We start from the raw sequence: 25,869 nt of genomic DNA, 5'->3' as shown, positions 1-25,869 counted from the left end.
CATCCTCCCTGAGGACGACAGTCAGCTCATCCAATAACCCTTCCTGCTCTGATTTTATGCTCAAGTCACCTTTCAACTCTAAAACAGTTTCTCATACAGTTATTAGCACAGAACTGTGCTAAGTGGCCAACAATGAATATGATAGTTGTCTTGACAGTTTTATTTTTATTCTCAACTGGCATTCCAAGACCCACACTGAGCAGCCAGTTCGCCTCTTAAAATGATATCTCAGGTTGTCTTCCTCTACCTGGAACCTAGCCGTTCTCTTTAAACTTCAGTGCAATTCTGCAAGTAATTTTCAAGCAAATACTCTAGGCCTAAGATCTAACTAAGCACTTCTGAAGACACAATCAATGTTAAAGACAAGGTCCCTTATTTCAAGAAACATAGATTTTACTAGGAAGACAAACTCACAGAAATAATTAAATAGCAATATTGGATGGTATATAAGAAAACAGTTTATTATGAGAAGAAGGAATAATAACCTAAAAACAAAGGCAAATTGATTCAGATACAACTTTAAAAAAAAATAGGTACAATAGTTAACTCTTATTCCAACCAAGATCAAACATTTTATAGGTATGTCTATATGATTAAAATAATTTAAACAGGGACTTAGCTCAAGTATCCTTTTCTTCTATATTTATATATAACGAGGCTTTATTGATAGAAAATTAAAATGTCTAATTCCCACATAAAATGAGCATAACAACATGGTCTATTAAGGTAAATGTGATTTGTCAGTTAAACTGAAGTTGCAGGCATACTGCTACCTTAGCAAATGACATCGCCTAATAAATATCGTTCTTTGATAATGTGGTTAAGTATAGAAGTTTTTAAAAATGCTTTAAAGAGAAAGCAAATATCACTTTGCTAACAGATGCAATTTGAATTCAGATGAAAGGCAATCCTATTACTTGTGACCTTTTGAATGCTAATTTAACAAAACCTACAATATACTTGTTTTAGGGAATAAGTCCCCAAATTGCAGGTATGAAGTGAGTTCCAGAAAGCAAGCTCGGACAACGTGTAAAGGGCCTACGGCTACACCTGGGTGGAATAGTTCTATTTATTCTTTTAATAAGAAAAAAGACATAGGTTATAAATAGAGCCAAACAAAAACTGTTCTATTTAATATTCCACAGGAGCAAAAACATAGCCTATAAATAGAGTCAAAATATGCTTAATCACTTTACAAACATTGTCCAACATAAACTTCCCCCGTGTGAACAGAGAACCACACCTCTGCATCATACAATTTCCCCTGAAAATTGTTCTGTATCTATAAGCAAGATGATTCTGGGTTAAATCAAAATTTAGGAAATGATTAGGGGGCTTTTGTTCACATGTTATTCAGTGTGGTCTCAGGACACTGACTACCCGCAAGGTGTTGACCAAGTCTCAGTTGGCAACCGTGGAACCTAGCACAGGCTTGCACATGAGCAAGGGCTCAACAAGCGCCTACCGAATGAATGAGCGGGTTTCAGTATCCAAGCAAAAGCATCAGCTTTTCACACGTGAACTACAGTGACCTGTATGATTAGGAAGGTGGCATTTAGAGCCTTTGCCCTAATAAGTAACCCATTAACTGAGAATACCTGAGAGTGGCTGCTTTACTGGGATTGGGAACAAGCCCCGTGTCACTGAGCCACCCTGCCCTGGGCCCTTTCTCTGGGCATTACATTGCTTTATGGATTGGAATTCGGGAGTTCTTGGGGGGCGGGGAGGGGTATGCATTTTTAAATACACATACACACAAAATGATTTTCAGGGATGTGTTGTTTTTTTTAATAAAAACAATGACATCAAAACTTTTTTTAACCAACGGAAAGGAAAATGATCAAATCTGAAAGTGATTTGAATGCAAAACTTAATCCCCTCATGTATTCATTCTTGATCTTATTCATTAAATGAACATTATCTCTGGAAATTTAAGGAAAAAATATTTTTCCTGAAACTACAATTTGTATGATAAGAGGAAACAGATTGTGTACAGGCAAAAAATCAAGCCTTAGAAATGAAAAAAAAAAAAAAAATGAAGTATATTGAAACTGAAGCTTACTGCAAAGTCGAAGTCAGCTACCAATCTCAGATACCAAGTAATTCTGAAGGATGGGGTCATTGGAAAGTACTTAACAAGGTTATCTGGCTTTCAAGAAAATAATAGACTTTCAGATGTGATACTGTACAAATAAACTAAAAATTCAGTTACCAGCTTCCTCTCATTGCCTGAACATGCAAATAGAACTTTACCAGACATGATACATATTACCCCACAAAAAACTGAGGATAAAATACACTAAGATATTCTCAGATTTTGCTGAAATAGGTTATTTAAAGTATTTCTTAATTAGTACTAGTGAGTGAAAAAGGTCAGTGATAAAAATAACAGTTTTCAACCTTGGCATGGGTTGAATTTGGTTTAGATCCTAAAGAAAATTTGAGAGGAAGATAATTAATAAATAAAATATTTATGATTTTCTTGCGGTCTTCACCTATGATTGATATTCTTGAAAATTGCTTCAAAGGAAACCCAGGTATTTTGCAAAATCTGACATGTCAGAGTTCTGGTTTGCCTGAGCTAAAATAAATAGAAGAACCCATTGGTTTCATTATTTTTAGATTTAAAAAAGGTACCGAACCAGTCCCTGATTTCAGCTGAAGAAGAGAAACTCGACATTTATGTTAACAAAATTGGGCAGGATAAAAAGAGACTGAGAATAGAATGTGTGTCTCCTTAAAAACCTGAAACACACATACAAATCTAACCTTACTATCCTCCACGTTGTAGCCCCTCTATTCCTATCTCAGTGAAATGGCAACTGCGGAAGGCAGAATAATGTCCCCACACCCCAAAAATATCTGGTTCTAATCCCTCAAACCTATAAATATGACCTTATTTGGAGGAGGAGGAGTCTTTGCAGATGTGATTAAATAACGGATCCAGACATGAGAAATTAGATTGTCCGGGATTATCTGAGTGGGCCCTAAATGCAGTGATACATATCCTTTTAAAAAGACAGAGGGAGCTTTGACACAAACAGAGGAGAAGACAGTGCGAAAGGAGCAGAATAAGATTTCAGGTCTCTGCCCTGAAGAATGAAGTGATGTGGCCACAAGCCAAGGTATGCCAGCAGCCACCAGAAGCTGTAAAAGGCAAGGAATGGATGAATTCTCCACTAGAGCTTCCAGAGGGGGGACGGCCCTCCCAACACCTTGGTTTCTGCCAAGTGCTACAGATTTAGACGTCTGACCTCCAGCATAGTGAGAGAGTAGGTTCTGTTGTTTCAAGCCAACAAATTTGTGATCATTTATTACAACAACCACAGGAAACTAACACAGCAACACTGTCCATCCCACCCGTCTTCCAAGGGAGACCCCAAAGTCATCCTCCCTTTTTCTCTCCCCCTCTCCCCTAATGCGTTTCCCACTTTGGCTTCTGATTCCAAGTCCCAACTACTTCCCAGACCTTAGAGCTCTTAACTGGTCTTCCCTTGGTCTCACCAAGATGCCTCCAAGAGAAAAGTTTTCTACAGTAAAACCTGACCAAACGGCTCCCTTAAATAAAAACCCATTACCTTCAGAAACTCCAAATTCTTTAATATAGCACCAAATACCTGCCATATTCTCACCCTGGCTTTATCTCCAGCTGCACTTCTATCCATATTCCATATGATCTAAACTCTGCTCTAGACATGTCAGAGTTTTTGCAGTCCCTTAAACCAGTGGTCAGCAAACTCATCAGTCAACAGAGCCAAATATCAATAGTACAACGATTGAAATTTCTTTTGAGAGCCAATTTTTTTAAACTTAAGCTATATAGGTAGGTACCTTGTTATTAACTTAGAGTACTCCTTCAATCGCACTGTACGTGCACGCCTGCATGTGGTATTTTGTGGAAGAGCCACACTCAAGGGGCCAAAGAGCCACATGTGGCTCGCGAGCCGCGGTTTGCTGACCACTGCCTTAAACTAACATTGCCTCACATTCCTGTACTCACAGGGATCACTCTGAAATTTCCTCACCAACCTCATCCCTGCTGGGAAATGTGAACCTCTTCCCCTGTCTCCCCACTGCTGTGCCCCGGCAGGTAGAACTGATTACTCCCTCCCCGCCCAACGGGAGCCTAGATCATAAATTCTGCACCTACTGGTTATGTACTGAGCCAGGTGTCAGGTGCCAGGCTCAGCACTTTAAACAAATCATTCCATGGAACCCGCACATAATCCTAGCTAGTAGCAATTGTTATCAGAATCCATTTGCAGATGAGGTAATAAAATTCAGAGGGGTTAAAGAAAGTGGCCAAAGACACAAGAATAGTAAATGGTCACAGTGCATTTTTGTAAAATTTTCACTGACTTTTAATTTTTATTTTTTACTTTTTATTTTTGTATCTGTTATATTGACTGTCTATATTATTGAGAACAAAATGAAATGAGCTGCAAATAACATCATCCTTCAGCATCACTTCAGAAGGTCTAGAGAATAAAATATAAAATAAAAATGAGAGCATTGTAAAGAGAAAAATTAAATTTTTACTTGCAGAAGATTTAACTTTGTGCATAGAAAAAAATAATAGTATTAACTAATAAAATCTTTCAAATTAGTAAGATAACTCAGTAAAGTGATTGGTGGCATGATGAATATAAGAGTCAATAATCCAGGGGGTATCAACAGCTACTAACTGTCCTAGCCCAGTGGTCGGCAAACTCATTAGTCAACAGAGCGGCAAACCACGGCTCATGAGCCGCATGTGGCTCGCGAGCCACGGTTTGCCGACCACTGTCCTAGCCAATTCATACTTCTTTTTAAAAAATATATTTTATTGATTTTTACAGAGAGGAAGGGAGAGGGGTATGTGCCCACAACCAAGGTACATGCCCTTGACCAGAATCGAACCTGGGACCCTTGAGTCCGCAGGCCGACACTCTATCCATTGAGCCAAACTGGTTAGGGCCAATTCATACTTCTTGGCAGTTTTCTGTTGTCTTCCATTGCTGAAGTACGTGAGGGCTATGCAGCTCTTTCATGATAACCTCACTCCCGAATCCTATGCTACCATGAAAGCAAGTCTCAGACCAAACTCTGCCAACTGGGACTCAAAACAGTCACGCAATAAGCTCTACGAATTTAATCAAGCCCCAGCTCTCGGCTTTCAGGAACAGCACCTATAGGCAGATGCCACAATATTCTGGTGACATAAAAGAAGGAAATTTATGATGAAAACATGAAGATGTTTTATGGAGCCCAGAGTCAGGAACATAAATGACCTTATGGGAAGAACTGAACAAGAATAGAACCACAAAGCCCTGATAAATCAACAAGAGACCACACCGTGAGGCAATGAACAGAGCTGCAGGGACAGCAAGCAGCAGGTCCACGGGGCAGGCCCTGCAGCAAAAAGGCATTACTGCAATTTCCCAGTGGCACTCAACACTGGCATTTGAACAACAGCAGTGAGGGCTCTGTGGATGCAGCAGAGAGGAGGAGGGATTTCCTGGATAGCAGCTGAGGTAATTCGCTCAGAGAGGTTCACTGCAGTTCCTGCCCTCCAGGCAGGGGGCACCAGACTTGCAGAGAGGAAGCCAGGTTCCAGTATTAATATCTGGAGAAACCTGTGCCCATCTTCTCCAGTCATCAAAAAATGGATATAAATGATACAAATGGATAAATGAATAAAATGGGTATGAATGATACATGCTTTATATATGCCTACATAAATGCACAGAGAGGTATCTAATTGGTATGATCCATCACTGGGTTGAATTTGGGATAATTTGAAAGTTCTCCTTTCTACTTTTCAACATTGTTTGGCTTGTTTCTTTGTGTGTTTTTACAATGAGCATGTAGCATTTTTGTAACAATTATTATAAGATTTTTATTAGAGAGCCTTCACAATCTTCATGATGTGGGTCCATTATTTTTCAACTATTTCTGTTGAATGCCAGTATAAAAATAAGAGTTCCTTGCTAAGTGATAGGAACTTTCTTCACACTTTATAATGATATCATAGCATACAATCCCCATAGCAACTATATGAGAAGGAGTTTCTATCTTCCTTTATAAACCAAAGCACAGAGAGATTAACTCTCATCTGAGCACTCATTGTTGGTAATATATGGAGCTGCAGTCTAAATCCAGATGTTTCCATCTCTAAATCTGTGCTCTGCTCCTTAATACATTATACCATTACACTAATTATGTTGCAACTCTTGAGATTGTGTATCATTTTCTTCAGTCCCTCCCCCTGCCTACTCTAAAAGTAGTAACCACTTTTAGCTCCCTTGCTAACAGCAAGGTGGGCAATGAGCTTGCACCTATTTTAAACTATTAGCCCTATTAGCAGTCTGTCAGAATTCATTTCCTCTCCCAGAGGCAATGCATGATATTTGTAGGTGACAATCACTGACCAAAAACCAAGAGCTGATGACCGTGAAGGATCTACCCCAAAGTAAAAAACTGAAGGCTGACTACTCTGGCCAACATCAGCTCAGATGTCTTCCCAGCACCACTCCCAAAATATGTTGATCATATGACGAGGTTTTCTGTTTCTCTACTAGCTGTTGAGCAATATACTGCTTCAATATGGGGAAAAAGTCCTAAGTCTCCAGGCTCAATATCTGTAAAGAAAATCTTTATCTATATGCAGGGTTGTCTGGAATCAGCTCCCTTTAAGATTTAGCAATCAATACACAGGCTAACCCAGAGAGAAAAATACTATGCCTATAAAGGTAAGGCTAGGTTGCCTAGGTAGGCAGAGTTTCGATTTGTTTTGTCCGCCATATTTTAAGTAATACCTTCTGTAATTTCTTTTGATCACTAACCACTGAACAACTCAAATATCTGAAAGAGCTATCTGAGCTTTGCAGGATCAACAACAGAATTTAAAGTGAAGGAATTAATCTGGAAAGGAAATTTGTTTGCAACCACAAATGACCAACCAGCTGAGATAGAGAGATTGAAAACAGTTTTCTAACATGCACCTGCTATCCTGGTTACAAACGATTAGACCAGAAATTTGTTCCTGACTCAAAAATACTCACCTAGGTCCAAAAATAAAAATAATAAAATAACAGAGTGAAATAGGAATAGGCCATTGTTTAGCCATGTCACCTTCATCCTGCCTTTATACAATTGTGTGTGTTTTTTACAAGTCATTTGATATTACACTCTTTCCTGTATTGATGCCTTTGGTCATGTTCAACTTTTTGAGATGCTGGACTTTCCTTTTTTAAACTATACATTGAATTAATAATTGTTAAGCACTTCCTATATGCAAAACATTGGATTAGGTACAAAGCTGAAACAGGTGAACAAGACTCAGGTCCTGCCCTATGGGAATTTATAATTTAATAATTGTCTAATACTCTTTCAAATGTTTATTCAACAAGCACTAAGCTGCTAAGTGACAGAAAAAAAAAGATGTGGTGTTGAAGACTGTGATATACACACATGGGCTCTGGCCCTAGATTATTTATATTCTGTTAACGGGACAGATTTGTAAACAAATATGTGCAGCAAAATAGGGAATGTGTATAATAAATACATTACAGATTACAGAAAAGGAGGGAGAGTCAATTCCATATGAAGAATCGGGAAAGTCTTCATAGTGAGAGTGATGCTTGAACTTTCAGCAGAGTCTGTCGAGTCAGATAACAAAGTAAAGTAAAATTTATTCCCACAGGAACCAGGCGTGAGCATCATGGTTCCCTCGGGAAATGCGGGTGGACTGAAATGCATAGTGTTTAGGACACAGCTTTGAGAGGACCGTGGGGAGAGAGAGGGTGGCATGACATGGAGAGAAAGAAAGAGATCAGGCTTGAAAAGCCATGTCAGGGTTTGGGAGATTCTCGCAGACTTATTACAGAGGCAATAAAAGGATTTGTAACGAAAGTAAGAGTATGACAGCATTTGCCCTTTTTTCCCTAGCTGGTTTGGCTCAGTGGATAGAGCATCCGCCTGCGGACTGAAGGGTCCCAGGTTCAATTCCGGTCAAGGGCACATGCCTGGGTTGTGAGCTCGATCCCCAGAAGGGGGTGTGCAGGAGGCAGCCGATCATTGATTCTCTCTCATCGTTGATGTTCCTCTCTCTCCCTCTCCCTTTCTCTCTGAAATTAAAAAAAAAAAAAAATTAAAAAATAGAGAGAGTATGACAGTATTTGCCTTTTTTGAACAGATAGACCAATGTATAGGATTCATGGCAGGGAGAAGGTTTGCCCAGAGCAAGTGTGAGGTTGAAAGGTCCAATAATCATGTGCCATGGTCTCTGCCAGAGTCAGACAGGCCTGGACCCAGTCAGAAACAGAGTGGTCGACTACATTAAAGAGATGATGTAGAAGTGAAAGTGGGAGGTTAAGGATTGAGACTTAACTGGCAGAAAGTCTGCTTGGGTAGAGAAAATGGAGAAGGCTTACTTATTCCCTGGTTGGGAAGCAAACTGGAATTTCAGGAGTGCCATATGTGGTCTGAAAAATCTCTGACGCAATTCTGAGGTGACAATAATCCTCGTTTAGAATAGCTGGTTTAGACCATGCCCCTAAAATGAAAGTGACACCACCACATAATCATTTCATTTTTTAAATTACAGCCTATTCTATGTGTGCTGGAAATGTTCATCAAACATCATTAGCAGCAGCCTGTGTTACACTAATTCATCCATTCATTGTCTTCATTGAAACAAAGTGGTTTTATAATTTTGGTTTTTTTCTCACTTTATTGTTAAACCGTTATTGAGGTCAGTCTCTGGAAAGATCTGATGTAATCAGGCAGGGCGACATTTTAGGTTAAATATAATCAACTGAGCACTGAGGTACGTTAGCTGTGTTTCAAGCACTTGGGAAATTATTTCAGCAATCCAACAAATTAGCGTAACCAGACAAATGTAAGAAATGATGTGCTATGGATAGTGACTTGACTTAAATAAACATGCTCATATTTTACTTGTGCACATGAAAACAAGTTCTGGTTCCCCCTCCCCCCTTTTTTCGACAGAAAGCATTCTTTCCTCTTCTATCTTCCCTTTCTCCACAGCTGTTATTTTTTTTTTTTAGTTGAATTTTGGCTTTCCTAAAATTTAACTTTGTGTGGCTCAAAGTTAAAATCGGTGAAACAAATACAGAAGGAAAGCACATTAGCAAATAAATACCTATTACTTCTTAAAGAATCAGGCCACCAAACAGCTCTTCTTATCCTAGATTATTCCCAAATGAAATACAATGTCCTGTTGCACTTAATCCGTTCAGCTCACCAAGTAATTTATTAGAAACATCTTTCCCCAAGACAAAAATCTTCATTCGGTTACAGATATGTTTATTTATTTCCCTATTTAGAAATGTTATTTATGATATCATACATACAAATTCTATTACTTCATTTTCTTTTTGCATATTATTCTTCCAAGATTAAATAAGCAAATTTTCAGTACTAAGAAAATCCTAAGTCTCCAGACCTAAAACTGTCTTTGCTGTGCTTGAAGACAAAGTGAATTTGAAATTATTTGTTTCTCATTTCTTCAAATAAAATTTTATATAGCCCTGGTGGTGTTTCTCAGTGGTTAGAGCATTGGCCCCAGCATTAAAGGGTCACAGGTTAGATTTCTGGTCAAGGGTTGCAGGTTGGATCCCCTGCCCAGGTCAGGGCAAGTGTGGGATACAACCAATTGAAATGTCTCTCTCACCTCTCTCTCTCTTTCTCTCTCTGTCTCCCCGCTCCTTCCCTCCCTTTCACTTTCTCTAAAAATCAATGGGGGAAAAAATATCCTCTGATGAGGATGAACAACAACAACAAAAATCTAAAACAAAACAAAACTTTGTATAAACTAGTTTAATAAATCTTAGTTTATAAACAAAGATCAAAATATTATGTTTTACTAAATTCCACTGGAAAGTTAGTCATTTTAATGCTCTGTGTATATAAACTAATACTTTTAAGGTTATAGACATACACAAATTCATGGATGTTCAGATCCTTTCTACTAATCTGTCCATGAGGCAGCAAACATTTATCGAAAACTTCTATGTGCAAAAGATACAATTTTTGTGAAAATCAATGATAAAACAAATATGCACTCTTAGAGTTGGTAGGAGAGACAGACATGCAAAACCCGAAATAATAATAAACAGAATAAAATAAAAGTATAAGAATTGTGGTGTAGGAACATAAAAAAAGGAACAATTCATTCCACTTCAAGAAAGCATCAACAATAGTAGAAAGTGAGAGTCCACACAAGACATTTGGAGATTAGCAAAGTACACCACTTTGGCTAGAGTCCAAGTCTGAGAGGAGCCTGGGGGAGGCTGCGTGAGCAGGAGAGGAAAGACCCTGAACACCATATTGCTAAACACCTTGGTAAGGGGAAGCATTGAACGTTTCCGCAAAAGGAAAAATTACACAATTCAACCTTTGTTTAGGAAAATAACTATACAATATGTGGAGAACAGACCAAAGAAATGAATTCTGGAGTCATGGAGAATATTCTAATAGTCCAGGGGAAAGTAACAACTTCCTGAATGAGAATGATGGTAGCAGGAATGGAAAGGAAGCAACGAACACTTTGGAGACATGGGTATAAGTTTCAGTGCCTCATCAGTCACTGTAAGTTAAAGATTAAAACAGTTAAAAATAACAGCATACATGTATTAGTTTATTTTATTTTAAACGTCAACTAGCCCTAGCCGGCTTGGCTCAGTGTATAAAGCCTAGGCCTGCAGATCAAAGGGTCTGGGTTCTATTCCCATCAAGGGCACGTACTTTGGTTGCAGGCTCCGCCCAGGCCCAGGCCCTGGTCAGGGTGTGTGCAGGAGGCAACCAATTGATATGTTTCTCTCACATTGATACGGTACTTCTATCTGTATTTCTCTCTCTCTTCCACTCTCTCTGAAAATCAATAGAAAAATATCCTCGGGTGAGGATTAAAATAAATAAATAAATAAAATAAAATGCACCTTTAAAAAAATAAAATAAAAGTCAACTATAATACTCTTTCCCACAAAGACCAGATGCCCCAATGAATTCATCTAGGTACTACTTTAAGAGCCGGCACTTAGTAACAGCTAATCATTTAACACAAGATTGGGCCCATTTGCCATCTCTATTATAAACTATACTAGAGGCCCAGTGCACGAGATTCTTGCACTGGATTGGGGCAGAGGGGCTCAGCCTGGCCTGCACCCTCTCTCATCCCCTTGGGGGATGTCTGCCTGCCAGCTGGGGGATCAGACCTAAGCCAGCACTCAGACATCACTCTCGCAGTCCGGGGCTCTTGCAGTCCTGGACCCCTTGCTCCTTACCGCCCGCCTGCAGCGGAGGTGGGAAGAGGTTCCTGCCACTGCTGCTGTGTTCACCAGCCATGAGCCCGGCTTCTGGCTGAGCAGGGCTCCCCTGTGGGAGCGCACTGACCACCAGGGGGCAGCTCCTGCGCTGAGCATCTGTCCCCTGGTGGTCAGTGCGCATCATAGTGACCAGTTTTTCCACCTTTTGGTCAATTTGCATATTAGCCTTTTATTATATAGGATTATTATATAGGATGTCATAGAGACATACTAGTAAATGGTGAAAACATAGTAAACACAGTACAAGAGTAAATTGGAAGAAAGACACAGATATCTGGTAATATCAACCGTTTGTTTTCAGAGTGAAGAAAGCTAGCTATAGATCCCCTTTGAGAGGAAAAACTAGAACAGCAACAGCAGAACACCTCTGATATCCCTTTGGGAGATATTAAGTGAAATGAGAACTTTGAAGTAGGAAGTGGTTGACATTAGGAATAATGTACCTTAATATCCCTTGATCTTTCTATCCGTCCCTCCCTCTCCCTTCCTCTCTCTGAAATCAATAAAAACATATTTTAAAAACAACTGAGACACCAGCCTGGCCAGTGTGACTCAGTGGTTAAGCATCCACCCATGAACCAAGAGGCTGATCCCCATGGAGGGGGTGCAGGAGGTGGCCAGTGGATGGTTCTTTCTCATCAATGTTCTATCTCTCTTTCCCTATCCCTTCCTCTCTCTCCAAAAATCAATAAAAATAAAAAAAAATTAAAAATAATTTTTAAAAACCCAGACATTAGAATTAGGGCCTAAGTTTTCAATGTATTGACAATCACAAAATTTTCTTAAATCAGAACGTTTTTTTAATTTATTTCAAGGTTCTACTTCTAATTGGCTCTAAGCAACCTCCCAGGTCCTCTAGACCAGGGACTCAACCTTCCATAGGAACTCATGTTCAGAGATGTGGAGGGATTGATAATGGTTACGGAGCTAGAACAGAATGAAACCGTGGGGTTTTCACTGTACTTTGCTGGCATGTTGCATAAGGAAGCAAGAAGTCAAATAAATGCCATTCAAAGGACAAAATGATTTAAGTGAAACAAAGAAGTTAAAACCATTTAATTTAAATTGTGAGACAAATTTTGAGTTTAAAAAAATCAATCATCTTTTAGCTAGTATATTTAAACTTCTCTCCATAAATAGTTTTTAAATTCACTTTAAATTATCAATTAAGACAAACATGCACTAACAACTTAATATATGTCTCCTTTTCCCAATGCCTACAAAGAGGCTTTGGATAAAACCAATGGCATGAAAATCAACTGCAATCTAACTTCTAATATTGCTGCTTCTGCAATTAATTTGAAAGTTGAGATATCAAGATAAGCCAGACAGCAAGCTATGTCTAAAATAGGTACCTTAGCAGGCTATAAAGGGTCAATGGGAGAAAAAAAAAAGGGGGGGGGACATATGCAATACTTTCAACAATAAAGATTTTAAAAAGGAAAAATAAAATGTGTAATTTAATGGGATTATCAAATAAAGTTGTTATTCTGTATGTTCTCAGATATCGCTTATTCTTACTCATTTGCTTTTACTCCACTAAGTCTTTACTTTATAGCTGGGAAACATAAAAATCTATTGAAGACATCAAAGAAGAATGATTGAGCTTTTAATAATGGAGAGAATCACAAAGAATGTGATACTCCCTTTAGGAATACGTTTAGGTTTAAAAACAAAGGTTTGTAAGAATGCTCACAGAGTTATACACATTGAGATAATGCACTAACAAGGATCTGTGGGCAGTGAGAAGCAAATTTCTCAAAATGATTTTAAAAGCACTACTGTGCTAAGTAAAGCTGAGAAATGTGTTAGTTTCAACTAGTTATGGTTGATTATAATCATATCTGGTCCATTACACTCTCTGACATTTGTGATCATTTTTAATAAAATTAATGTCATTTATTACATATAGAGAGATCAAGAGAGCAGCTAATTAGCAAAGTAGAAAATATTGACTTTTACAAACTCATGTCACAATTCACATAGAGTACTGCAGTGATATTTCACTACCAAAGTAACTACTTTATTTACATAGAATTCTAAAGAACACATTTGTTATCTGAATATATTTGAACATATTTGAAAGGAAACCTTAGAATTTATTATTAACAAGCTAGCATGTTTAAATGGTGACTTCCTCATTATTAAGAAAACAGTGAATTGAAATAATAGGACTTGAGGCTAATTCTCAACTCTTAACGACAAATATGAATGTCAGAGTCAATTCAATTAATTTTCCTCTATTTTTCATTTGCCTGGTCCATTACCTTTCTCCAGCATTTAGCTTTCATCTTATCCTGCCCGCTGATTTCTAGTGAAATAGTCTTCTCATTACTTAATTTCCCACTGCTTCATTAGGTAACTCAGGAGCAGAAAAAAGAATAGAATCAATACTTGGAAATTAGACATCAAATGGTTAACATTTATGCCACTCATCTGAATTGTTTTATTCACAGCTCTTAGCATGTGGGGACAGAACCCCACCCCCACCCCAACACACACACAAAAGAATTTCATATTCCCCTAAGTAATAGTATTAATATCATCTATTATAACTGTATCTCCCAGCTTTGTAATTTTTCTTCAGTCACCGACACATGGACACAGATAGGAATGAGCCCTACCCTTAAAGCCTAAAATAAAGAACTTGTAGAAGAGTGACAGAAGATGGCCGGTTGTCAGAAGCATACATCTTAGAACTAGGCACTGTTTATGGATTAGGAACTCAATCTTTCTCCTCCTAGATTCGAGACTTAGGCCAAATTACTTACACCCCTCTGAATCCCAATCTTTTCACCTGCAAAATAGGCCATAACATCACCTGGGTTACAGAATTGTTGGAAGGATGAGTGTATTAGCATATAAGTGCTTTACACATTGTCTTCATAGATTTAGACTTTGGCATCAATTTAAATAAAATATATAGCAAATGTCCAAAGCTTTCATGTTTCTTGGCCTCATAGTACAGCTTTTAAAGAGTTTTCTTTAATATATTTTTATTGATTTCAGAGAAGAAGAAAAAAAAGGGAGAGAGAGATATAAACAATGATAAGAGAGAATCATTGAGAGGCTGCTTCCTACATGCCCCCCGCACTGGGGATCGAGCCCACAACCCAGCATATGCACTGACCTGAAACTGAACTGTGACCTCCTGGTTCATAGGTCAATGCTAAACCACTGAGCCATGCTGGCCAGGCCAGCTTTTATATTTGAATAGCTTTACTGTTTGATAAATAGAAATATTCCTCAGCGAACATCAATGATATTTTACTTCTTCAGAGTTTCAAAAAGATAACTGGTAATTTCCTCAGGATGTTTGGAGTATTATTCTTTATAAAATAAACTTGACAAAATACCTCACAATTTGAAAACAAATGACTGACAGCTAATATCCCTTGCTGGAGAGGCATTAACATTGATGGTTGTCATAGGTTAAAAATATTAAGGTACTGTGTGTCAGGCAGGGAACACTGACCACTGCAGCAAGGCACCCTTTAAATACATTTATTTTATTACAGGCAATACATTCTTGCTCTCCTATGGCCAGTGCTGTCATCTACGGTGATACCTGTTTTGTCACATGTCCAACAGGAAAGAGCAATCTAAATATCAGCCGGTAGCTTTTATTGATCACATGTAAGAATATGCCAGAAAGTGTTTTCATTCCAAACTTTGTTGTTAAGCACTACCTCCTACCTATCAAATCCCATTAAGGCCACATATCTGTGTGTTTTGGTGTGGGGGAGCCATGCGGTGGAACCTGTAGAAATTGTGCATGCATTTCCAAATCTATACTCTCTGGCCCCTGTTTGCTTCTACATGCCCTCTGCATTTAGATAGTATTTGGCCTGGGCTAGGACATATGGTCCTTCACATGCAGCTTCATAATTGTCACCTTGCAGTTCATGTTTCTGTCCAAACTACAGGTAACTCTCTTCTGTGTTGCTATGTGCCACACAATAATATACCCCCACAAAAAGACTAACAGCTATGAAGTGCTTTTCTTGTGATAGGCATGGTGTGGGGCATTTTATAGACTTGATTTCATTCACTTCTCCAAAAATCTTATAAATTTGTTTTTTTAAATCATTTCCATATTACTGATGAGGAAATGAGATTCCAAAAGTTGAGATAAGTTACCCAAAATACTATTCCAAAAAGGAATAAAAAAGGGATTTAAAGACATCTGTCTGGCTCCTAATTCCATTTTCTTGCTGCTACACTCTGCTGCCCCACAGTCTCATCAATCTTTACATGCACATTCCTCAAGGAAAAAAGGTATTTAAAAAGGTGCAGCCAGTAGTTTAGACTTGACTCTGCTTAAAGGGAATAGAGGGGAAATAACCAAAACAAGGTATTCAATCTCTTTCAAAATATACTTATTAATTACTTTAGCTCTAGAAAACGATCCTGGGGTGGGCGTGGGGGAAATCATAGGAGCTGTCAAGTGTTGGTGAATAACAGTGCACATCTGTAATCTGTAGCATCATTTTGAATGTTAACTTTTTGAAATACATTTTGGAAAATAAATATAGTATACCCATATAATGGATTATTACACAGTCATGGAAGGTTATGTTTTCAAAAACTAATGACAGCAACATCTACATGATATAATATTAACAGAAAAGTTGGGAAGATAAATTGTATAGAATATAGTATGATTTCATTATACAATGTATGTGAGCACGTACACACATGAGAGAGACGATAAATGTGATGTTATAAATGAGAGAAGTGAACTAAATGCTCATAGTATGATGGAACAGTGGGTGGCTTTTGTTTTCTGTTTATATCCATTTGTAATTACTGAGTACTTACCTAATGGGACAAGTAGTGCTTTAACTCATGTATTAACTTATTTAACCTTTAAAACAAATATGAGAGGTCGAGGCTGCTATTATCCCCACTTTACAGATGAGGAAATTGAGGAACTTTTTAAGATTAAGTAACTTTCCCAGGTTTCACAGCCAGTAGTAGTAGAGCTGGTCTAGTTCCACACCTATGCTCTTCAAGGCTAAACAAAACCGGCTCTAATAAGCAAGTGTTACTATTATAAACCAGGCTAACAAGTGAATAAAACTTCTTTGAGAGGAACTGGTTTTCTTCCCTGTCTTGAATAAACTCAAATAGGGAATGAATGCAGGCTTTTGCCTGTCAGGCCACAAATAATGTACCTAAGACAGCACAACCGTGAACACGCTATTCTGCGGGGTCTTGCTTTGTGAATTGCTTCTAGACTCCATTCTCCACATCCCACGGCATTTTTAGAACACCCCAAGCCCCAAATGCTAACAAATGCAGAGTAGGCCAAAATACTGGTGAAACAACATGAGTAAGACTTTTCTCTCCTAAGATATACCTGGGCAACTCCCACACTTAGAGTTCAAAACCACTGCCCAGAAATATCACTACAACCAATTTTCCTAAAACGTGGAAGCTAAAAAAGAAAAACACCCCAACTTGGCCCCCCAAAAAGCACTGTGACTACATTTTTTAACAAGACCTCAGGAACTGCAGAGCCATAAGAACAGATGTTAACTGCCTATCACAGCTTGACCCTCAATTTGCCTATCATATGCCTCATTAATGGGCTAACAGAATTCTAATTCCCTAGCTTACACTAACATAATTTATCAGCTAACATCATTTGGAAACCCATTTGCACACTGACTTCAAACTCTGACTAAAGAAGGGTAAAGTGTGTCTAAGAGATAAACCAATGTGGATTGGGGTGGAGCCCCCAACCGTATTTGAACACTGATTCTCATTCACCACAGATAATCAGAACAGTAGAGGCATCTGCTCCAAAATGGGCTGATTCCCACAGGGCTCATCAGATTCTCTCCTTTGGAATCTGAATTTGCTTTCCCAGGTGGTCAGTTAATCACAGTGTAACTGGAGCTGTGACACGTAAACGTGCATGGTATATGCCACCAGTGAGTGGAGAAACAAACAAACAAACAAAGCCCTAGAAGTAAGAAGAAGATGTGGAGAGGACCACACGAAAAGGAGAAGAAAGTAAAAAGCACACAAAATTTCAGTCTTCCTGTTGCATTATACTTCTGCTGACAGTACACTTGCAGGCTGTCACAACCTTTCATCATGCAGCAGACTGATGTATTTCAGAGAGAAGGGGGTGGGAAGTAGGAAGAGATTACCCCATGAATTTATATGCATATATGCATAGCCCATGGACAAATAGTGCTGGGAAGGCCTGAGAAGGGGAAGGGATGAGGGAGGAGGGGGGGTCGTTTGGGGTGGGGGAGGAGGGGAGGTAGGGGACATCTGAAATACTTTCAAGAGTAAAGATTAAAGAAAAATTACACAGCCCACTTATTCCAGTAGAGAAGCAAGATCAGACAGTGCTGAATCTGACACTATCATTTCTAATAGTGACAGTCTAACAGCAGCAATTTTCTTCCTTTGTATAATGCTTTATCTTTTACAAAAGACCTATAAACAGTAATGTGAAAGTAAGTGTTTAACAAGAGACTCTCAAAAAAAAAGCTAAATGTGTGTATGTATGTGTGTTTAGATAATTTATTATAAATTTTACTGATATAAAGTATGTGTAGCTGAGCACACAATTTACAAATAATAGTAATATATCTATAACATTTATAATTGCAAATTTCATAGGACTAATTGATTCCCATGGAATGTCTTAAGTGCAGACAATAAAAAAAAAACAATAATCAAGCCCTAATTTGCAGTGTTGGCCAGTTTCCATGGTGTAAATATTTCCACTATGGCCAATTTCAAGCTACCAATGTGATGTCACTGAACATGGATTGAGAAGAGATGAACAATAGCATACAACTGCATGTTTTCAACATATAGATGAAAAAGATTGAGCATAGATGATAGTAAAGAGTACAGATAATACTAACATACAGTAAAATAATTGGAAGTGAGAACTTTGGTGTATGTCTTAACTTTCTTTTAAAATGTAATTTATTTAATTTTAGGTTTACATATTTAATTTTTAATAATTTATTTAACAACTGACACAAATTCCTGCCTCAACCCCATTTAAACCAGCTCCAACACACCATTGAAAAGTATCATCCTAATACCTTAGTAGGGTAGGTATTGCTAATCTACATCAAGTGACTACAGTCATTTGCTCATCAAACTGGTTGATTAAAAATTTTAATGTGAATAACTAGTACATGGTGAACCTAGAGATTTTGATTCAGTAAATCTGGTGTGGGGGCCTTGGAGTCTGTATTTTAATAGGCAAAATGCCTTTCCCGTGCCAGATGATTCATCCAGAGAATTACAGAATTCAGCACTTATTGACTACATATGCTGTGCTAAACTCAGAATATATGTATTATGGATGAAAAACAGGTTCTGTAATAAAGTTGACAAGTCCAGGGATAGAAAGTAACCTTACAGAGTAATCCAATCATAGATTCCTAACTGGGTAGGTCATGGTGTGTAGTCACGCCCCAGGAATAAATATAAATTCTCTACTAAAAGGTTTATCTTTTCCTTAAAGAAGCCCTGCCCATTGTTTCTGTGCATCTAGCTTAACACACCTTTGAAATGCCTTTTTCAGACCCCTAGGAAATATAACCACCCGCAAGAGAGCACAGAATTTTAGCTATCCTGTAATCCAGTCCCCCCTTGCTTTCTCCCACTTTCATGTAATCTTCCTTATGTCCCTTCCTTAATTCCAAATGCATAAAAGAAACTGCAGACTGCCATTCTGAGACACATTTTTTCTCATTCTGTTAAGATCTTGCTTCCAGGCATAGCCTCTGTTTGGCTCAAATAAATTCTTATAAAAATTCTTTACAGGTTTGGATGTTCTTACCTCAACAACATGGACACAAAAGAGAGAAAACTTGTCCTTAAGAAGAATACAAAGACTAAGAATAATGATGCAACTACTGAAGCAGAGATAACTTGGCCACTCCAAAATACACCTCTTTGGAGATATTGATTATTTTAGGCTGGTTAATTTTTAAGAAAAGCAGCTTTGGGAAAATCTCTGAAAACCACGTACACCAGCCAGAGAACCTTGAAGGGTAGAGGGAAATTTTTCCTCCACCAACACTATGATATTGCTACATACCAGCTGCTTTGGGAAAACAGCAAAATCCGGCTTGGGAGTCCTAAGAGAAAATGATGTTTGACCTGAGTCTTGAAAGAGCACAAGCTAATCAAGAAAAGAAGGGGAAGGGAGGCAGGGACATTCTGGGCTGAGAGAGCAGCATGTACGTGGCCAGGTAGGCCAAAGAATTAGGTCCCCTAGGATAACAGCACATGCTTTGGGACTGTACCTCTTACTTGTGTTTTGCAGCCACATTGATCTGGAACACATTTTTCTTTTTAATCCTCACCCAAGGATAGTTTTTTCATTGATTTTTAGAGAGAGTGGAAGAGAGAGGGAAAGACAGAGAGAAATATCGATGTGAGAGAAACACATCGATTGGTCGCCTACTGCACCCACCCTGACCAGGCCGGCAGGGCAGGAGCCTGTAACTGCGGTATGTGCCCTAGCCTGGAATCAAACCTGGGACCCTTAGGTCCACAGGCCTACACTCTATCCACTGAGCCAAACAGGCTAGGACTGGAACACATGTTAACACATATTTGTTAGACTATGTTCAGTCAGAATACATAAGAGGAGTGCTGGGAGATCAGACAAAAGAATTATGGCCAGGTCAAGAAGGACTTTTTAGAATGCCTAGCACAAAGTAAGTGCTTAATAAAGTCCCACTTTATACCCTTCCGTAGACATTAATGTTTAAAATTAATTTTATCACCATTCTAGGATTATTGCTGAGAAAGGATTTACATAAGATAACTAACCTACAAAGCCTACAAATACAGAATTCTCTCAATGCTTTTATAATTGCTAACTTCTCAATCAGAGAAAATGACAAAAATCACCAAAAGGATGTGTTAGAAATGTGCAACAAAACAAAGTCTCAGGGAAAACATTACTGTACTAGAGGCCCGGTGCATGGATTCGTGCACTGGTGGGGTCCCTCAGCCTGGCCTGCGCCCTCTCACAATCCAGGACCCCTCGGGAGATATCAGACTGCCAGTTTCGGCCCTGCAGGGATCTGGCCAAAACTAGCAGTCCAACATCCCCTGAGGGATGTATCAGTGTGCAAAGCTGCAGGCACCTGGGGAAGAGCCTGAGCCAGGCCCGGGGCCGTTCCCACTCATTCCGGTCCTACTGTGCCTGCTGCTGACTCTGCTCCGGAGAGGCTCGCACCACACAGCTGCACTCACCAGCGCCAGCCATGAGCCCAGCTTCTGGCTGAGTGGTGCTCCCGCTGTGGGAGCACACTGACCACCAGCGGGGCAGCTCCTGCATTGAGCATCTTCCCCCGGTGGTCAATGCGCATCATAGCGACCAGTCGTTCGGTCGACCGGTTGCTTAGACTTTTATATATATAGATATTATTTTTCTCTTCGGCTTTACCTCATTCTAATTCACCTGTTCTCAGAATAAAATGGGAATATTATAGATGTTATTTTCTGTTTCTAATGTTGTATCATTACAGCTACAAACATTTTAATTAGGTAACTCAATTAACATAAAAATCTATGAATTAACATCATAAAGAAAAATGAATCCAAGAGCTAAATAATGGGTAGAAAGAATGTCAAAAGAGTGGGAGCTTATTTCTACATAAACCCAGCAAGAAAGGTACGCTTATCATCCTAACGCACCAATTTTGTAGCCCTACAAAACCACCATGGATACATTCCCTTCTCTAAAGCAAATCATGCCCATCTGTCATGTCTCCCTTCAAGTCCCATTCCTCTTTGTAGTATATTCCAAACACTCCATTCCACAATGACCTGTTCCCTCCCTCTGCATGAACCTCATCATTGGATTTGATTTTACATTTTCAGAGAAATTCTCTTGCACATCTCATGGAGCATGGCATAATGCTAGACATATAAAAGACACTCAAGTACTTGGACAGTGAACACACAAAATTATTTCCAGGGATTATATTTAGCTTCAAGCTTCAATTGTTGATTTTCTCACCTCCCCCAAAACGAAGATGAAAATATCAAGTTTTTAAAAGTCTTAGATTGGAGACAGTGAAAAGCGGTTATCAAAAGGGATTTTATTGAGTTGCTTGTTAAGTGTCAGCAAGTCACCAGAGGGCTCTGATTAAAAAGGAAAGGGAATTTTTTGCTCTGCTTACACATTGTAAGGCTTAGGGGCCTACAACTGTGCCTTGAAATCCCCACAAGCATCCTAGGATATATGCTTTTTACGCACATCAAAGAACAAAGAAAAAAGAAGGAACAGGTATCTCAAGGCTGTTGCTATCCTTGTCTTCTTTAACCAATTGAACTTCAAAAGAGGACTATTTACAGAATTCCACAGGTGAATCATATAATACACTTACTCAATAAATACTATTGCCAGTATCATAATAACAACTTAACATTTTAGCACTTTCTTTGTGTCATATGTGTAAGAACTTTTCAGTCATCATCTTATTAAACTCCTGACAACATTCTATATAAGATAAGTACCATAATTTATCCTCATTTTAGAGATGAGGAAGCTTAGATTAGGTAAGACCTTGCTCCAAGTTAACAACATAAATAAGTCACAAAGCCAGAACCTGTAATAGGTTTCTTATGCCAAAGCCCAAAGAACACCACCATCTATGATTACAAGATTCAATTCTTAACAATGTAAGTACTTGGGTCTCGTTCAGAACTTTTTTTCTTCTATTTGAAAAACTAAAAACAAGACACCAAATCAGTGATCTGAAAAAAGGCTGGAACAAGGGCATTTCCAGGGTCTGAGGTAGCAAGCTGAAACAAACTGCCTTAAAGCTAACAGACTTCAGGATTCCCAGCACACTCACAGCAAACAAGCATCCAGGGGAAAAAACACACAATAATAATAATAATAATAATAACCCAGAGTGATTAAATATGGACCCTATTGGCAGAAAGACCAATTAGGGTATCATTTTTTAAAGGTATAATCACCCTATAGATCTTATGGGAAATTCAGATTTAATTTACAATATGTTTATATCCATTCCATGTACAGGTCACATGGCATTCAGATTTTATAGGATGTTCAGCAGAGGATAAGAGCTCTAGAAAATACTGTTAACGTAGGACTTTTGCCTATGCATTATCTGTATGTATTAATAACCTCCCTCTAGCATCTAAAACCAACTTCAGAGAGAAAAATAAAGGCCTAGAAATTAATATCTAAAAAGAGTTTTCCATAAAGTTTCACCTGTTCAGTTGACAGAAATGTGTGGAAGCACTTAAAACTGTGGCCACACCATAAGACAAGAGGCTAATGCTTAGCTATCATTACCAGCATTATTGTTTCCACAGTTTTGAGGTCAGCAGTAAGAGGAATCAAGCAATCAAGGGATTATACATAGTTTCAGAGACAGCTGATTAACACCTCAGTCCTGGGTTGGTGCTTGAAATTCCTCCACCCCTTCCTCAACCCCCCTCCCGTCCCCAAGAAAAATCATTCCTTTGGCTTTAGACTTTGTCTTGTAAAAATGCAAAATCAAGTACCACTAGGACTAGGTTGACAGCACTTTAAGCTCCAGGGTTTATTTACATGGGAGATTCCCCAGGTTTATTAGATTTCTTTAAGGCAAGTTTTACCAAGGAAAGGAAGGGGAGGATTTCAAGGCATGAAAAACAATCTTGGGACAGAAGGTGGACAAGTGAGAAGAGAGTTTTCCAACGAGAGAGATCAAAATGTGCCAACAAGGCAGTGAATTATAATTCGCAAACCCTCCCCCTCCTTTTGCTAAAATCAGTTTAGTCTCAGCCCGCCCATTTCCTCAAAATCTGCGATAGAGCAACTGGGCTGCTTTATTTACAGGGAAACTGACCCAAAGAACATAAGGCAAAGGAATTTGAAATTTACAGAACCTTGGGCAAGGGTGTCCACTGTTATAAGCACAATGTGTCTATTTGCTGGTAGAAAATCGTGACTTCCCAGTTTTTAAGTAAGGCACAGATTCTTCTGCAATCACTGGGCTGGAGCCGAAATCTCTACCTATCAGGCATGAGGCAGGCGCAGAGCCCCGGAAAAGTGTGTGTGATGGTGTGTGGAGGGAAGGGGTGGGGAGGGGGGAGGGAGAGCCGAACCCGAGGACTCCAGGAAGTGGGTGGGGAGGAAGCTGCTGAGGTTGGAGCCAACCGTGTCAATAGCTGGTGTGCAGACGCCTAGCAGGGGGAGTCCCGGGTCACTGCGCGCAGCGGTCACGAGCGCTTTTGGCAATGCTGTCCCCTTCGATTCCCGTCATCACCCAACCGTACAGCTCGGGTTTGGGACGTAAAAAGGGCTTGTAAAGTGGGCGGCGGCAAGAGTTTTCACCGCTGAGTCACAGCCCAGCCAACTTTTACAGCATTTCCCCAGGAAGGAAACAAGAAGTCTCAGTCCCGTAGCCCACCGCTCGCTTCTAGTTCCCGCTATCCGCCCGGTGCCGCTCGACCCAGGGGTGACTCCAGACCCACAACTGGGCTGTTTGCCACGCATCGCACAACTTCTCATCCGCTCCAAACCTCGGAGTATCCCGGGCGCTTGCCAAGCGCTCCCAACCGGGCGCGGGGAGGGCAGGAGGAGGGGGTGAAGGGGGGAGGGGAGAGGAGAAGCTGCGTGCTCACCTGCAGGATACGGACACCTCCACCCGCGTAGCGGGGATGGCCGCGCTCAGCTGGTTCAGGTCCCCGATGCCCGCAGTGCTGGTGTAGCGGCTGTCCATCTTGGGGGGAGGCGCCCTGGACTGGTCTGGCGCCCACTTCCAGAGCTCGAGCCGACTGAGGTCTCCGAGCTCAGCTCCAGACAGACCGGGGTAGAGGTTGAGGGAGGAGGCAGAAGGAGGCGGAGGCAGCTCGCTGGAAGTAGGAGGGAGTAGGCTGGCGGATCTCCGCGCGCTGCCCCGAGGGAACCGCGAGTTAGTCCCGGCTGAGGGCGAGGCTGCCGGGGAAGTGACGCCCCGGGCTGCCGGCGTCCCTGCTCCCTTCTTGCAGGCAGCAGCCCCCGCTGGGGACACTCCGTGAGCCTTTTCTGGCTCCGCGAAGCCTCCGGGCGGGCACCTGGTGGGAGAGGTGGCCCCAGACCCAGACCGTCTAGGAGCGCCAGCCCCGGCCCGCTGCGCGTGCGGTTTAGGTTTTGTCTCCGCCTCTACACACCCACACCAGCTTCCTGGGCCGTGACTCCCTCCTGTCAATCAGGTGTGGACGGCAATGTCACGCAGTTTCCTCGCCTGGGATGGAAGCTGGAGGTGTGGGCGCCTCTGCGGGTTCCTAACTCCTCTATCATAAGACCACCCCCCCCCCCTACCCCGCGCTGGCCCTCACCTCTCCCCGGAGCCTCCGAGGTCCCTCCCCCTCCGCCCTCTGCAGAGGCACCGGGTCCCGCGGCTGGACTGCCCACCCTCTGCCACTTGAGGGTTGGTGACGGTGGGACGTGAGGACGATCTCCAACCTTCTGTAAGAGGTGGTAAAGTGACAAAGCAATATGTGGGACACGGTGGGAGCAGGGTGGACTCTAAAGAGGTGGGGAGGGGGGGGTGTTTGGGATTGAAGAGAACCACCTAGTTTCCGAATTCTTCCCCCATGTCTTCGGAGCGTGGAGGTCTAATGGTGACAATTCTACAGTCAGAGCTCTTCTGCGCCCCCTCCTTTCCAAATGCATGTAAGTTCTGTCCTGAAATCCGGAGGTCACCTAGAATCCCAGCGGCAACACCTGAATGGAACAGGATCGATGGAAGCGGAGAGTGAGCGCTGCGTGTGGGAAACCGGATTCCGGGGCGGCCAGGCGGGTGCCCGGAGACAGAAGCGGCGAAAGCGCCGGGAGGTACCAGCCGCTCACCTCCATTTCAGGGACCTTTACTGCCCGCACCTTTCCGCCAGCCTCGCCCGTGCGCCCGCAGGTCCCGGGTGCTCTCCACCAGGGGCAACCGAGAACGCGACTCACCCGGAGGCAAATTAGGAGAGTAGAGGGAGGGTACCCTGTCCGCCTTCCTTTAGTGCGCCTACCACGGAGTTTGCAGCTGGGAGGACTCACTCAGGGAGGAACAATTTTCCTGAGTGAGGACCTGCCGTAAGTTGTAACATTTCAACCCACTTGGAGCCACTTGCCTTAGCGAATGTAGACTGGTAGACTTGTGGGAAAGATGTGATGGCACAGTTTTGTCATATCCCCTGGCCAAGTATCCTTTCAGATTTTATTCTTGGTTTCTTTCCCTGATCTTCCCACCCACCGCTTGTCACACCTTAAGTCCAGAAGTTCTCTGTTTCTCTTCCCCTTTCCCTATTACAGATTAAACTGTAGTTTATTACTATTTGGAAATGTCCTAAAATTCTGAACATTTCTATTATTTTACCCAAAATTAAATTGGGAGAAGAGACCTACTGTAGCCGAGGCCGGTTTGGCTCAGTGGATAGAGCGTCGGCCTGCGGACTCAAGGGTCCCGGGTTCGATTCCGGTTAAGGGCATGTACCTTGGTTGCGGGCACGTCCCCAGTGGGGGGTGTGCAGGAGGCAGCTG

General features: G+C 40.8%; 1 protein-coding gene across 1 annotated transcript in view; it reads right to left on the bottom strand.

The window, feature by feature from the left end:
* CPNE8 (copine 8) overlaps positions 1-24,649 on the bottom strand; it is a 197,285-nt gene extending 172,636 nt beyond the window's left edge. Inside the window, exon 1 of the mRNA XM_080658963.1 lies at positions 23,982-24,649. Within this exon, the coding sequence (XP_080515089.1) occupies positions 23,982-24,079 (98 nt within the window). The 5' untranslated portion in view covers positions 24,080-24,649. The remainder of the gene's footprint in view (positions 1-23,981) is intronic.
* Between the last annotated feature and the right edge of the window lie 1,220 nt (positions 24,650-25,869).

Source organism: Plecotus auritus, assembly GCF_963455305.1.
Source record: "Plecotus auritus genome assembly, chromosome: 3".
Lineage (NCBI taxonomy): Eukaryota > Metazoa > Chordata > Mammalia > Chiroptera > Vespertilionidae > Plecotus > Plecotus auritus.
Note: the sequence above shows the minus strand (reverse complement) of the source record. Positions and strands in the feature narration are given on the sequence as shown.